The sequence below is a fragment of the Coregonus clupeaformis genome, chromosome 18, assembly GCF_020615455.1.
Source record: "Coregonus clupeaformis isolate EN_2021a chromosome 18, ASM2061545v1, whole genome shotgun sequence".
NCBI lineage: Eukaryota > Metazoa > Chordata > Actinopteri > Salmoniformes > Salmonidae > Coregonus > Coregonus clupeaformis.
In genome coordinates, this window is record NC_059209.1 from 2,648,114 (window position 1) to 2,663,272 (window position 15,159).

Sequence of the window (15,159 nt, forward strand, 5' to 3'; positions counted from 1 at the left end):
AAGAACCGTTCTGTGTCCCTGCAGGACTCCTGTCATCGCAACAATCCACTGACCTGTTGGGCTCTATGACCATGATTTAGGATGAGAGAGAGAGAGAGAGAGAGAGACTTGGTCCAAATAAGAGAGCGAGAGAGAGGGGGAAGCGAGAGAGAGACAAAGTCATTGATTTTCCTGTCTCCTCACTGCTCTGTCCACCACACTGCTCAATATCCAAGAAACATTTAACACTAGCAGTAGACTCCCCCATGACACTCGCTTGCTGGGAAATAAAGTTGTACAACTTTACAAGTCTCTCTGACTGTCTCTGTCTGGTTCAACAGCCGCTTCCAGGGTCTCCTCTGATCTTCAGTTGAGTTGCTTCACAAATAACACCCTATTCCCTTTATAGTGCACTACATCTGACCTACGATCTGGTCAAAAGTAGTGCACTACATGAGAATGGGGTTCAGTTTAGGACTCAACCATACTGAATGTGATCCAAGCGTAGTAGATATGATCAAAGTGTTGATATGTTCGCTCACACATACTCTGTCTGTCGGAACACTAGCCTTCATTTCCAGGGCTTTCCAACAGCAGGGTGATGAATGACACTTGGGAGGATTAGGGTTAGGTCTAGACCAGAGGGAGTTTGGTCAGTCAAGGATGGTATGGCCAGTCTAGACCAGAGGGAGTCAGTCAGTCAAGGGGAAAACAGACCTCGCTGACCAGAGGTAATCGGCAGCAGGTAACCATTCTTAACGCCTCTGACCACCGAACATCAGCCGCCATTTTCTATGAATTTCCCAACCATTCTACACGTTGAATCGCCACCTTCGTTGACTCCCAGCAGGTGATCTACCGCGCACAGCTGAAGGTCGGTTGGTCAGGGAAGGAGTTCTCTAAGCTGAGCGTCGCTCAGTTCGTTGACCGTGACGATGTGGTCCAGATGCTGAAGGTATTTCTCCTGGTCCTGCATGAAGTGAGGGATTCTGGTCCGGCGGAGGACGGCGTGTGCCGCAGCCTTTCCACATCCTCAAACGACACCTGGAGGGCCAGAAGAAAGGTTAACATCATCATCACGTCGGTTTTACAGACTCAGCCTCTTTCCAACTCGATCTGATATTACAACAGCCCTATACTCTACCGGTGAGGTGTAAACTACAATTCAGCTTTTTTCATGCAAATGTGTACACCATGAAACAACCAAACTATACATCATCACCATGGGGAAAATAAACATGAAAGAGAGAGTGGCGCAGTGGTCTAAGGCACTGCATCGCAGTGCTAGCTGTGCCACTAGAGATCCTGGTTCGAATCCAGGCTCTGTCGCAGCCGGCCGCGACCGGGAGACTCATGGGCGGTGCACAATTGGCCCAGCGTCGTCCAGGGTAGGGGAGGGAATGGCCGGCTGGGATGTAGCTCAGTTGATAGAGCATGGTGTTTGCAACGCCAGGGTTGTGGGTTCGATTCCCACGGGGGGCCAGTATGAAGAAAAAAAAGAAGTGTATTCACTAACTGTAAGTCGCTCTGGATAAGAGCGTCTGCTAAATTACTAAAATGTAAAATGTAATGAAAGGATCCTGTATGGGAGAATGAAGACTGACCTTTCCTAGCGAGGTCAACATCTTGAAGTCGATGTTCCTCCGATGTCGTAGAATCCTGAGGATTCCGTCCAGGTACACCTGATCTTTACTGAAACAGCCTGATTCACACACACACACACACACACACACACACACACACACACACACACACAATCAAGTCAACACAGTGGCCACCAATCCTTTAAAAAAAATAATGTAATTTGTTTTGTGTTTGTATATGTTTGTGAGTTGGGTGCATATACAGTGGCTTCGTAAAGTATTCAGACCCCCTTGGCTTTTTCCACATTTTGTTACGTAACAGCCTTATTCTAAAATTGATTAAATTGTTTTTTTCCCCTCATCAATCTACACACAATACCCGTGTAGCTCAGTTGGTAGAGCATGGCGCTTGCAACGCCAGGGTTGTGGGTTCGTTTCCCACGTGGGGCCAGTATGAAAATGTATGCACTCACTAACTGTAAGTCGCTCTGGATAAGAGCGTCTGCTAAATGACTAAAATGTAAATGTAAATAATGACAAAGCAAAAACAGGTTTTTAGAAATGTTTGCAACTCTATTAAAAATAAAAAACAGAAATACCTTATTTACATAAGTATTGAGACCCTTGCTATAAGACTCAAAATTGAGCTCAGGTGCATCCTGTTTCCATTGATCATCCTTGAGATGTTTCTACAACTTGATTGGAGTCCACCTGTGTTAAATTCAATTGATTGGACATGATTTGGAAAGGCACAAACCCGGCCAAACTGAGCAATCGAGGGAGAAGGGCCTTGGTCAGGGAGGTGACCAAGAACCAGACGGAAGCCACTCCTCAGTAAAAGGCACATGACAGCCCACTTGGAGTTTGCCAAAATGCACCTAAAGACTCTCAGACCATGAGAAACAAGATTCTCTGGTCTGATGAAATCAAGATTTAACTCTTTGGCCTGAATGCCAAGCGTCACGTCTGGAGGAAACCTGGCACCATCCCTACGGTGAAGCATGGGGGTGGCAGCATCATGCTGTGGGGATGTTTTTCAGCGGCAGGGACTGTGAGACTAGTCAGGATCGAGGAAAATATGAATGGAGCAAAGTACAGAGAGATCCTTGAGGAAAACCTGCTCCAGAGCGCTCAGGACCTCAGACTGGGGCGAAGGTTCACCTCACCTGTGATATTTCAGTTTTTTCTTTTTTTAAAATTTCTAAATACCTGTTCTTGCTTTGTCATTATGGGGTATTGTGTGTAGATTGATGAGGGGAAAAACAATTTAATCAATTTTAGAATAAGGCTGTAACGTAACAAAATGTGGAAAAGTCAAGGGGTCTGAATACTTTCCGAAGGCACTGTATCTACCACTGGTACATGTGCAATGGTGAGTCTATTCACACACGATCACACTCTCACACAATCAAAGACACACACACACTGTCCCCCCACCAGGCTGCGAGGTGTCCGTCTGTCCCCTCTTGGCTCTGAGGCAGTACTCCCAGCGCACCGCGGGATCCTGGACGAACTGAGCGATGTGGCTGAAGAGCTGGCTGAAGCTCATCCTGGCGGCGTGGTACACCGTATAGTAGAGCAGAGCGGCGCGCCACAGGTAGGGCTGTTTCCGTAGCAACACACTGTGCAGGCTTGCCAGGCCCTCTTCCGTGGGATTGGCCGGTTTCAGGCCATACTGCTTCCTGCCTGCGGAAGTGGACCAGGGCTGCAGGTTGTTGTTCACACCCCGAAGGTAGTGGGTTCCTGGGAGGGAGAGATGGAATAACACGGGGATGTAGAGATGAGAGATGGAAGTAGATTTATTTCAGGTAATGTTTGAGAGAGAGAGAGCGATGAAAATCATGGAATTGTATTAAGGTTGTGTGTGACAGAGCTGGAAGAAGGTTTATTTCAGGTAATGTTTGCCTGAGAGAGAGATGGAATAACAGGAAGGTATTGAGGCAGTGTGTACCTGATAGGGAGAGAGATGAAGGATGGTTCATTTTAGACTAGCCTTACTTGGCTTCTGTAGTGGACATGGCTGGTGAACAAATTCAACACAAATACTGAGTTGTGTTTGCGTGAGAACTCAGAAATGATAACTCATAACTAATTTATGATGCTGTGAGGATGATAAACACAACCCAAATCCCCCCACACGGTGACAACATGCTGTATGGTACAGTCAGTGATAAACACATCCCAGATCCCCCACACGGTGACAACATGCTGTATGGTACAGTCAGTGATAAACACATCCCAGATCCCCCACACGGTGACAACATGCTGTATGATACCGTCAGTGATAAACACATCCCAGATCCCCACACGGTGACAACATGCTGTATGGTACCGTCAGTGATAAACACATCCCAGATCCCCCACACAGTGACAACATGCTGTATGGTACAGTCAGTGATAAACACATCCCAGATCCCCCACACAGTGACAACATGCTGTATGGTACAGTCAGTGATAAACACATCCCAGATCCCCCCACACAGTGACAACATGCTGTATGGTACAGTCAGTGTAGTGTACCTATCTCATGCCTGAACATGCCCTCCAGCCAGTGTGTACCTATCTCATGCCTGAACATGCCCTCCAGCCAGTGTTGTCGTGCTCCAGACAGGTTGATAGTCAGAGTGGGACGACAACTCTCCACCATCATCACAGCCTGCGACAGCAGCTCCTCAGACAGACACACCACCACCTAGACCAGGTTATCATCATTACCATCATCATCATCATCATCATCATCATCATCATACAGACACACCACCACCTAGACCAGGTTATCATCATTACCATCATCATCATCATCATCATCATCATACAGACACACCACCACCTAGACGAGGTTATCATCATTACCATCATCATCATCATCATCATCATCATCATCATCATACAGACACACCACCACCTAGACCAGGTTATCATCATTACCATCATCATCATCATCATCATCATCATACAGACACACCACCACCTAGACCAGGTTATCATCATTACCATCATCATCATCATCATCATCATCATACAGACCACCACCCTCTAGATAAGGTTATCATCATCATCATACAGACCACCACCCTCTAGACAAGGTTATCATCATCATCACACAGACCACCACCCTCTAGACAAGGTTATCATCATCATCACACAGACCACCACCCTCTAGACAAGGTTATCATCATCATTACACAAAGACATCTTGTTAACACACTAACCTTCAAACACACTACACCACAGGAGGTTGGTGGCACCTTAATTTGGGAGGACGGGCTCGTGGTAATGGCTTGAGAGGAATCAGTGGAATGGTATCAAATACATCAAACACATGGTTTGATGCCGTTCCATTCACTCCAATCCAACCATTATTATGAGCCGTCCTCCCCTCAGCAGCCTCCACTGCATTACACGTAACACACCAACCCACAAACACACTACCCATAACACACCAACCCACAAACACACTACCCATAACACACCAACCCTCAAACACACTACTCACTCACCTCTCCTACACAGTTCTCCTTCTGCAGGTACTTGCGTGCAGCAGCCCAGACTCTACTCTTCGGTAAAATACTTCCTCCCGTCACCTCCTCAAAGTTCTCATAGTTACCAAACTTCCTCAGAATACACTCCATAATCCCAACAGCCTAGAGAGAGAGAGAAACCCAGAGAGACAGAGGAGGGAAAGAGAGAGAATAGAGAGAGCGTTAGAGAGAAGCACCCAGAGAGAGAGAGAGAGAGAGAGAGAGAGAGAGAGAGAGAGAGAGAGAGAGAGAGAGAGAGAGAGAGAGAGAGAGAGAGAGAGAGAGAGAGAGAGAGAGAGAGAGAGAAGAAATAAATCCCCAGAGTGGGTTATCTTCCTATCATCTAATATCTTTGCCAGATAGAGAGACCTACCTGTGTGAGGAAGAGGCCAGATCCCTCTCTGTATTTCTCCAGCACAGTGCTGGGCTCCGGGGTCGAGTACTCAAACTGTGGGTCGTATTTATAGTCAGACTGGAAGAAGGCCTGCCTCTCCTGGTCTAGGTTAACGGGTCTGAGGGCCACAAGGAGACAGGGGCCCCGCGGCGTGGAAGGCAAGGGCAGCGTGGAGGCCCCTCCAAACCCCCGGGCAATGTGGGGAAGGGAGGTGGCTGGCCGCATACGCCCCCTGGTGGCCCGGAGGCCCATTGAGGAGTTGTTGACGGTACAGGTGCTCTCGCTGCGGCGCATCCAGCCTCCGGGGCCCAGGCTGGGGCTGGTGAGGGAGCGGGCTGGGGGCGAGGAGGCAGCGGAGGGACCACCACCGCTACGCCAGGGGGGCTGCAGGACCCTGCGGTCCAGCATGGGCTCAGAGCCACGGAGACGCAGGGGCGTCACGTCCAGGCTGAGGGGCCGGCGGAGTGGGGGCCTGGTCGCCACCTTGTTCCGAGACGAGGCCGTTGCCACGGTGACGTCCCGCCGCAGAGAGACCACCGGTCCATCATATGGCGAGTCTGGGTGAGAGGAGTCGGTCGAGGAGCAAACACTGGCCCTAGGGCTGGGGGTAAGGCCGAGCATTGGCCCCCAACAACTGAGGTTGAGGCTGGGGTCCATTGTGGGAGTTGGATAGCCGCTCCCTCTTGGTGACACTGCTCGTCCTGGCACGGATCCAGGTGCTGGTGGTGGTTTTGGGAGGGTCCGGTGTTGGTTCTTCTGTGGTTTTGGGAGGGTCTGCTCTGGTGCCTTCTGTTCTAGTGGTGGTGGTGTTAATGGTTTTGGTAGTGTCAGGTCTGGTCTCTTCTTTTCTAGTTGTGGTGGTTTTGGGGGCATCCGGTCTGGTGTTTTCTAGTCTGGTGCTGTCGCTTGTGGTGGTTTTGCGAGATCCGGTCTTGGTTCTGGCCCTGTCAGGTCTGTGGTGCTGCTGCTCCCTCTGACCCCCTGGACATCTGTCCGATCCATACAGTCCTCACCTGGGTCCAAAACCATCACCGCTGGTCCAACCACACCACACTGCAAACACAAGATGGTCAGCTTTTGGTCTGTCACAAATAACCCATTGATTGTTATGACTCTTTTATGCAGTCAGTGCTTGTGTCAGGAATAGGTGACAACAAGTTCAAAAACATTTGTGCCACTGCTTTAACTGGATTCCATGGACCCATTACTGGCCTAGTGGCTTTATGGACAGCGGCACGCAAATGTCCCTGTCTGATTATCTGATTATGCAAGTATACCTCCGATTTTGAATCCGCCTGCAACATAGAGAGGACTCCGTCGGGGCGGGGTTTCTGTGCTGCTGAATTCGAAACTAGGTGGTCGGGACGGGCTCTGGCCATCCCATATATGGAACTAGTATTGACTTCAAACAAGAACAAAGATCCGAATCATATAGATGTCTAGCCTACATATTTAGCCTATATTTACACAAGGCAGGCGCGACTTCTGCAGTGTATTGTATTGAGGTTTTATATCCATTTGGACCACCAAAGTGTATTGCATACAAATTAGCAGGATATCTCTCCGTTATTCTGACATGGGCGTAATGTAATGGGGAAAATACTCGTTGTGCTATATTGTAGCCTACAACAAACCGTTATTATGACACTGTGTTATTATTATAGCCATGTCAATAGACATAAGTGTCAATATATTGTTTTCAATGACAGTAAAGGATGAATCGAGAAAAGAACGGTTTTCTCAACATGTGTAGTTTTCTTCTGATCTGATCTTTAGAATCAGATAATAAATCGAGGATGAGCAAGACAATAACCAAAACTCAAATAATCGTAGTCATAAATGTGTTTTACCTTGCAGAGGGGTTTGGTGATCAGATTTGTAAACGCAGGCTTTTCTTTAATTCATGACGCCCAGCTCTGCTAGAGCTCTCCACAATGAGCGGCGGGAAGGTTTCCGGTGGATATGAGCAGCTATAGTGGATGGGCCGCCCGGAGAGGCATGCGAGGAAGTTCGGACTGTGTTGGAAGATATGACGCGGTGGCACCGTTGATGAACTAGCCAGCGAGCCATGCGCAGTGCGTGCCGCTACCCTGCGTCCTTACGCACGTGGCATCTCTCGGAGGCAACGGAGCAGTGAGGAGCACGTAGCCTACATTCCCCGAGGTTAACATAAGCCCCGTATAATTATAACGGTAAGAGCCTGATAGTGAGTGCCTTCGTAAATTATTCAGACCCCTTGACTTTTCCCACATTTTGTTATGTTACAGCCTTACTCTAAAATGGATTAAATAAATACAAATCCTCACACAATACCCCATAATGACGAATCAAAAACAGGTTTTTATAAAAAAAATTGCACATTTATTAACAAACGAAAAACAGAGATACCTTATTTACATAAGTATTCAGACCCTTTGCTATGAGACTAGAAATTGAGCTCAGGTGCATCCTGTTTCCATTGATCATCCTTGAGATGTTTCTACAACTTGATTGGAGTCCACCTGTGGTAAATTCAATTGATTGTGCATGATTTGGAAAGGCACACACCTGTCTATATAAGGTCCCACAGTTGACAGTGCATGTCTGCGCAAAAACCAAGCCATGAGTTCAAAGGAATTGTCCGTAGAGCTCCAAGACAGGATTGTGTCGATGCACAGTTCTGGGGAAGGGTACCAACACATTTCTGCAGCATTGAAGGTCCCCAATAACACAGTAGCCTCCATCATTCTTAAATGGAAGAAGTTTGGAACCACTAAGACTCTTCCTAAAGCTGGCCGCCCGTCCAAACTGAGCAATCGGGGGAGAAGGGCCTTGGTCAGGGAGGTGACCAAGAACCCGATAGTCACTCTGACAGAGCTCTAGAGTTCCCCTGTCTAGATGGGAGAACCTTCCAGAAGGACAACCATCTCTGCAGCACTCCACCAATCAGGCCTTTATGGTAGAGTGGCCAGACGGAAGCCACTCCTCAGCAAAAGGCATTTGGAGTTTGCTAAAAGGCACCTAAAGACTCTCAGACCATGAGAAACAAGATTCTCTGGTCTGATGAAACCAAGATTGAAGCATGGTGGTGGCAGCATCATGCTGTGGGGATGTTTTTCAGCGGCAGGGACTGGGAGACTAGTCAGGATCGAGGCAAAGATGAATGGAGCAAAGAACAGAGAGATCCTTCATGATAACCTGCTCCAGAGCGCTCAGGACCTCAGACTGGGGCGAAGGTTCACCTTCCAACAGGACAACGACCCTAAGCACACAGCCAAGACAACACAGGAGTGGCTTCGGGACAAGTCTCTGAATTCCTTGCATGGCCCAGCCAGAGCCCGGACTTGAACCTGATCGAACATCTCTGGAGAGACCTGAAAATAGCTGTGCAGCGACGCTCCCCATCCAACCTGACAGAGCTTGAGAGGATCTGCAGAGACTAATGGGAGAAACTCCCCTAATACAGGTGTGCCAAGCTTGTAACGTCACACCCAAGAATACTCGATGCTGTAATCACTGCCAAAGGTGCTTCAACAAAGTACTGAGTAAAGGGTCTGAATACTTATGTAAATGTCATATTTCAGTTTTTTATTTGTAATAAATTACTAAACATTTCTAAAAACCTTTTTCTTGCTTTGTCATTAAGGGTATTGTGTGTAGATTGATGAGGAGGAAAAAAAACAATTTAATCCATTTTAGAATAAGGCTGTAACGTAACAAAATGTGTAAAAAGTCAAGGGGTCTGAATACTTTCCCGAATGCACTGTAAGGTCCTGTGGTTAAACTCCTCAGAAAGCCCTTCAGTAATGCCCCCAGTCTTTTTAATTCAACGTTTAAATAACATTATGTCTAATAAATCCCTGTGTGTTTATTTCATGAAAATAACTTGAAATATATATTTTGTATCATTTATTTTCCCGAGCCTCCTTTTTGCCATTGAAATGCTCAGTCTGATTGTGTGGCTGTGCCGATACACATTGTAATACAGTGGTGGATAGGATCCTCTAGACGAGGGTTCTTCCATTCCGGTCCTGGAGGGCCGAAACACTTCTGTTTTTTTATTTCTACCTGGTAGTTAATTGCACTCACCTGGTGTCCCAGGTCTGAATTAGCCCCTGATTAGAAGGAGAGGATGAAAAACAGAGGTGTTTCGGCCCTCCAGGACCGGAATTGAAGAACCCTGGTCTAGACTCTACAGCCTACCCTGCTTAACCTCTTCAAAGTAGGATACATATGCAAATAAAAGACGACTGGTCATTGGTCATAATAATCAGATCAGATTGTGATGTCATGCTGTGGGCCAATAACTCCATCCCACCTGAACAGACTGAAATTCGAGGCACTTTTTTTTCTTCTATAAAAAGCTTACTCTAAAAAGGGCATTATCACAATTTCAGAGTGTTATTTCGACCTCCATAGTGTGTAAAATGTAATAAAAAATAAAAAACTGGACAATCACGTTTTTTCACTGAGTTGAACAGTTTATTCTGTTTCTGTGTTGCTGACTGTTGACCTCTGTTCTCTCGGAAGCAGAGTTCTATGCAGTTCTGTGAGTTGTAACAGGGGCGGCAGGTAGCTTAGTGGTTAAGAGCGTTGTGCCAGTAACCGAAAGGTCGCTGGTTCTAATCCTCCGAGCCGACTAGGTGAAAAATCTGTCGATGTGCCCTTGAGCAAGGGCACTTAACCCTAATTGCTCCTGTAAGTCGATCTGGATAAGAGCGTCTGCTGAATGACTAAAATGAAAATGTAACACATGAATTTTTTTCTGAAATAAGAAACAACCAAAATGCTGAATCTGCTGGTTGCTAGTTTATGGAAATAGTTGATATCTGTCCATGTAACTGGCTCCATGCCTCAAGTAGTTGTGAAAAACTCTCCCTCACAAATGTGAAGCTTTTTTTAATCAAAGTATGAGTACCACAATAAGAACACAATTAACTTAGTTATTAAAATGTGGAATGTATTTAGCTTTATTGCTGAAACAAACATATGAATTTGTTGACAAAAAATAATAATTTCAAAATACACAGTAATTTTACACTATTTACACTATGGTCAATAAATAAGAATAAAATAATATTATTCTATGTTCAACAAAAATATGATATTCTATTTTCTTGACAGATCTGACAGTTATGGCAGTTAGCTGGTGGTGGCGGTGGTTGATGACATCATCGTCGTCTTGGCAGTGGTCGATCTGCTCTCAATCTTGGTCACATGACTCTGGACCCAGGCTTCAGAAGGGTCAACACAAAATGTCTTCCCTTTCTTTGTGGTGAAACTGCAACAGAGTTGCAACACATTGTCACTCATGACATCCAGTCGTAATATGAATGCTCCATTTGGTCTAGTACAGTGTAGCCTAGATGTAGCCTGGTTCCAGATTCAGAATTTGCTCAAATGGAGCTGTAATTTAAGATTTTTTTTTATACAAAAAGCATTACAAGAACATTGACGTCTTGATTTTTTCCAAAGTAACTGTTAGCAAATTCTGGTAAATTGATAAAACAAACATTCTTTAATATACTTCAACGTCAACTTGTTTTGACATCTCATTGTCCTTTTAGCTCTATAGATGATATATTTTTAATGTTTTCCGTATATTTGGAATGCTTTCAGACAATGCGATTAATCACAATTAAATAACAATAGTGCACTAAAATGACAGAAAGTGACCTTTAGTTAACTGATGAAATCTGACAGCCTTAGTGATCCTATGCTATCACTACTACAGTACAGTGAAGTATAGGGTCTCTATGTATCGGAGGTTGTAACCATGCATCCCTAGCAACAGATTTGGACCCGTCCACAAACGGTATAGAACATGTTATGCCTTTAGAAATCTTTGTGTGTGTGTGTGTGTGTGTGCATTGTGGTTAACTTACACCAGTGCTTTGCGAGGGCAGCTACTAGGGGTCTTATAAACTGACACCATTGCATCAAGAGGGAGCCTCCTGGGGTGGAACTTCACACAGCAATTTCTGGCAGTTATTGCTTCAATCCCCATGACAGCTGGAAACAAAGGACGATCACACTCACTGGTCAACACATGGTGCTTCTTCCTATACACTCATATACACACTGTACATACACACACTGTACACACACACACACACACACACACACACACACACACACACACACACACACACACACACACACACACACACACACACACACACACACACACACACAAATGTACACACACACACACACACACACACACACACACACACACACACACACACACACACACACACACACACACACACACACACACACACACACACACACACACACACACACACACACACACACCTGCAGACGTGGTATGGAGGGAGCAGAGCAGTCCCAGGAGGAGTAGAGCAGTCAGGGTCTTCATGGTTCAGAGATGGTTGAGATGCTGAAGATTGTGTTGTCTGAGATGGTCACTGATGTTCTGGTCTCTGATGTTCTGGTCTCTGATGCTCTGGTCTCTGATGCTCTGGTCTCTGATGTTCTGGTCTCTGATGTTCTGGTCTCTGATGTTCTGGTCTCTGATGTTCTGGTCTCTGATGCTCTGGTCTCTGATGTTCTGGTCTGGTTCTGTGTCAGAGGTCTGATCTGACCTGTCTTTTATACAGAGAGCTGGTCCATCAGACCCATTGACAATTTTTTTGGGAAACTCCCCTCCAACCCTCATTCACTCTGAATATCTTTCTAAGAACCAACATTCTGTTCGTTAGGTTCCTCTTCCTCAATTCTCTGTACCTCTGTTTCCACCAGTATGTTCAATAGGCTGCTATTTTCTGAAATACGCAGAATACATTTACTGGAGAATTGCATATCAAAGGAAGGCTATTACAGTGAACTGCATACTATGATACATTACATCAAATACAAGAATAAGAACAATTCAGATTAAATTAAGTTCTCTACATCATAAGCAACTAGTTTTAATTAATACTTGAAATCAACTATGAATCTTTCAACTTTTAAATACAGATGTTAGGATGTGTCCATGTTCATAAAAACCTACATTGCCCCCCACTCAAGTCCCCCAATTTAGAAATCAAATATATCCTGCTTATTAAATCCACACACAGACAGTGGGTATTATTTCCAGTCAATTCAGTTATTAAAAGTCCCTTTTATTTAGAAGAATTAGGAATAATTAGGACTACAATATTGGTCCCTGCAGGCTGCCCACATTCGGTGAACCTGCCTTTGCTCATTGGCTCCACGTTGGTCCTCAAGGCAGGTGGCCCCAAGGCAGGTGGCCCCAAGGCAGGTGGCCCCAAGGCAGCTGGCCCCAAGGCAGCTGGCCCCAAGGCAGGTGGCCCCAAGGCAGGTGGCCCCAAGGCAGCTGGCCCCAAGGCAGCTGGCCCCAAGGCAGCTGGCCCCAAGGCAGCTGGCCCCAAGGCAGGTGGACCCAAGGCAAGTGGCCCCAATGCAGCTGGCCCCAAGGCAGGTGAGAAGAAGAACTGTGTGCAAACCATGCCCCAAAATATTTGAATGAGCCCCCGCCTTAACATTATAAAGTAGCTGGGATTGATGTGCGCTAGCCCATTGGGCTGGTGTGGGCTTGGTGTGGGCTAGCCCGTTGGGCTGGTGTGAGGTTGGTGTGGGCTAGCCCGTTGCACTGGTGTGGGCTTGGTGTGCGCTAGCCCGTTGGGCTGGTGTGGGCTTGGTGTGGGGCTTGGTGTGGGCTAGCCCGTTGGGCTGGTGTGGGCTTGGTGTGGGGCTTGGTGTGGGCTTGGTGTGGGGCTTGGTGTGGGCTTGGTGTGGGCTTGGTGTGGGGCTTGGTGTGGGCTAGCCCGTTGGGCTGGTGTGGGCTTGGTGTGGGGCTTGGTGTGGGCTAGCCCGTTGGGCTGGTGTGGGCTTGGTGTGGGGCTTGGTGTGGGCTAGCCCGTGGGGCTTGGTGTGGGCTTTGTGTGGGGCTTGGTGTGGGCTAGCCCGTGGGGCTTGGTGTGGGCTTGGTGTGGGGCTTGGTGTGGGCTAGCCTGTTGGGCTGGTGTGGGCTTGGTGTGGGGCTTGGTGTGGGGCTTGGTGTGGGCTTGGTGTGGGGCTTGGTGTGGGCTAGCCCGTGGGGCTTGGTGTGGGCTTGGTGTGGGGCTTGGTGTGGGCTAGCCCGTTGGGCTGGTGTGGGCTTGGTGTGGGGCTTGGTGTGGGCTAGCCCGTTGGGCTGGTGTGGGCTTGGTGTGGGGCTTGGTGTGGGGCTTGGTGTGGGCTTGGGGTGGGGCTTGGTGTGGGCTTGGTGTGGGGCTTGGTGTGGGGCTTGGTGTGGGCTAGCCCTTTGGGCTGGTGTGGGCTTGGTGTGGGGCTTGGTGTGGGCTTGGTGTGGGGCTTGGTGTGGGGCTTGGTGTGGGCTAGCCCGTTGGGCTGGTGTGGGCTTGGTGTTGGGCTTGGTGTGGGCTAGCCCGTTGGGCTGGTGTGGGCTTGGTGTGGGGCTTGGTGTGGGGCTTGGTGTGGGCTTGGTGTGGGGCTTGGTGTGGGCTTGGTGTGGGGCTTGGTGTGGGCTTGGTGTGGGGCTTGGTGTGGGGCTTGGTGTGGGGCTTGGTGTGGGCTTGGTGTGGGGCTTGGTGTGGGCTTGGTGTGGGGCTTGGTGTGGGGCTTGGTGTGGGCTTGGTGTGGGGCTTGGTGTGGGCTTGGTGTGGGCTTGGTGTGGGGCTTGGTGTGGGCTTGGTGTGGGGCTTGGTGTGGGCTTGGTGTGGGCTAGCCCGTGCCCACATATGGGGTCATGTTTGCTGGGTGTAACTGTAAACATTTTACCACTTTTTAGTTTGTTTCAATTCGTTTATTCATACATTCATTCATTTGTTAATTTATTTATTCATTCATTAATTCACTTGACATTTGCTTGCCTGTGCAGTTACTGTCAGCCCCTCCCTCTTTTCACCAGTAACTCTGTGCAGTACTGTGAACTCTGGCTTCAAGTTATTACAAACATTTAGAGAATGAGAGAAGAGTGCAGCAATGTTTGTTCTTAGAAAAGCTGCAGGCATTTGCATCAGACGAGGTTCTCATGACAGAATGGGGAAGTGAGAGTCTTTCTGAACTAAACTGAAACAGGATGCTTGGTTCAGAGAATGCGTCAGCAAAATATGCATCTTCAACTGAACCCTATTTAATAATATAGATAGAGATCCATGGGTCAGTCAGTATGATTGTATATCCAGATGGATCAGTCAGTATGATTGTATATTTTTTAAAATATGTTTTATTTATTTAACCTTTATTTAACTAGGTAAGCCAGTTGAGAACAAGTTCTCATTTACAACTGCGACCTGGCCAAGATAAAGCAAAGCAGTGCGATAAAAACAACAACACAGAGTTGCATATGGGGTAAAACAAAACATAAAGTCAAAAATACAACAGAAAATATATATACAGTGTGTGCAATTGTAGCAAGTTATGGAGGTAAGGCAATAAATAGGCCATAGTGCAAAATAATTACAATTAGTATTAACACTGGAATGATAGATGTGCAAGAGATGATGTGCAAATAGAGATACTGGGGTGCAAATGAGCAAAATAAATAACAATATGGGGATGAGGTAGTTGGGTGGGCTAATTTCAGATGGGCTGTGTACAGGTGCAGTGATCGGTAAGCTGCTCTGACAACTGACGCTTAAAGTTAGTGAGGGAGATAAGAGTCTCCAGCTTCAGAGATTTTTGCAGTTCGTTCCAGTCATTGGCAGCAGAGAACTGGAAGGAATGGCGG

The 15,159-nt window shown here is 47.1% G+C and overlaps 2 protein-coding genes across 2 annotated transcripts; both read right to left on the reverse strand.

Moving 5' to 3' along the window:
- Positions 1–526: 526 nt before the first annotated feature.
- LOC123493099 (uncharacterized protein KIAA0895-like) lies at positions 527–6,083 on the reverse strand. The gene is given in 7 exon segments (XM_045226992.1): positions 527–990; positions 993–1,023; positions 1,584–1,681; positions 3,000–3,305; positions 4,122–4,254; positions 5,063–5,206; positions 5,457–6,083. Coding segments are annotated over 7 exon segments (1,269 nt in total). The 5' UTR covers positions 5,886–6,083; the 3' UTR covers positions 527–862.
- A 4,334-nt stretch (positions 6,084–10,417) lies between these two features.
- Positions 10,418–11,951, reverse strand: LOC121583454 (C-C motif chemokine 13-like). The gene is made up of 3 exons (XM_041899615.2): positions 11,775–11,951; positions 11,342–11,468; positions 10,418–10,737 (listed from the first exon to the last, which is right to left on the reverse strand). The coding sequence occupies exons 1-3, from the start codon at positions 11,836–11,838 to the stop codon at positions 10,599–10,601; spliced, it is 330 nt and encodes a 109-aa protein (XP_041755549.1). The 5' UTR covers positions 11,839–11,951; the 3' UTR covers positions 10,418–10,598.
- Positions 11,952–15,159: the final 3,208 nt, after the last annotated feature.

Bases quoted from the DNA above. Each gene is read 5' to 3' on its own strand.
- LOC121583454 (XM_041899615.2), bottom strand. From the start codon at position 11,838: ATGAAGACCCTGACTGCTCTACTCCTCCTGGGACTGCTCTGCTCCCTC. The intron at 11,469-11,774 runs GTGTGTGTGTGT...CTTTGTTTCCAG, and splicing joins CCTCCATACCACGTCTGCAG to CTGTCATGGGGATTGAAGCA. The intron at 10,738-11,341 runs GTAAGTTAACCA...ACTCTGTTGCAG, and splicing joins TGCCCTCGCAAAGCACTGGT to TTTCACCACAAAGAAAGGGA.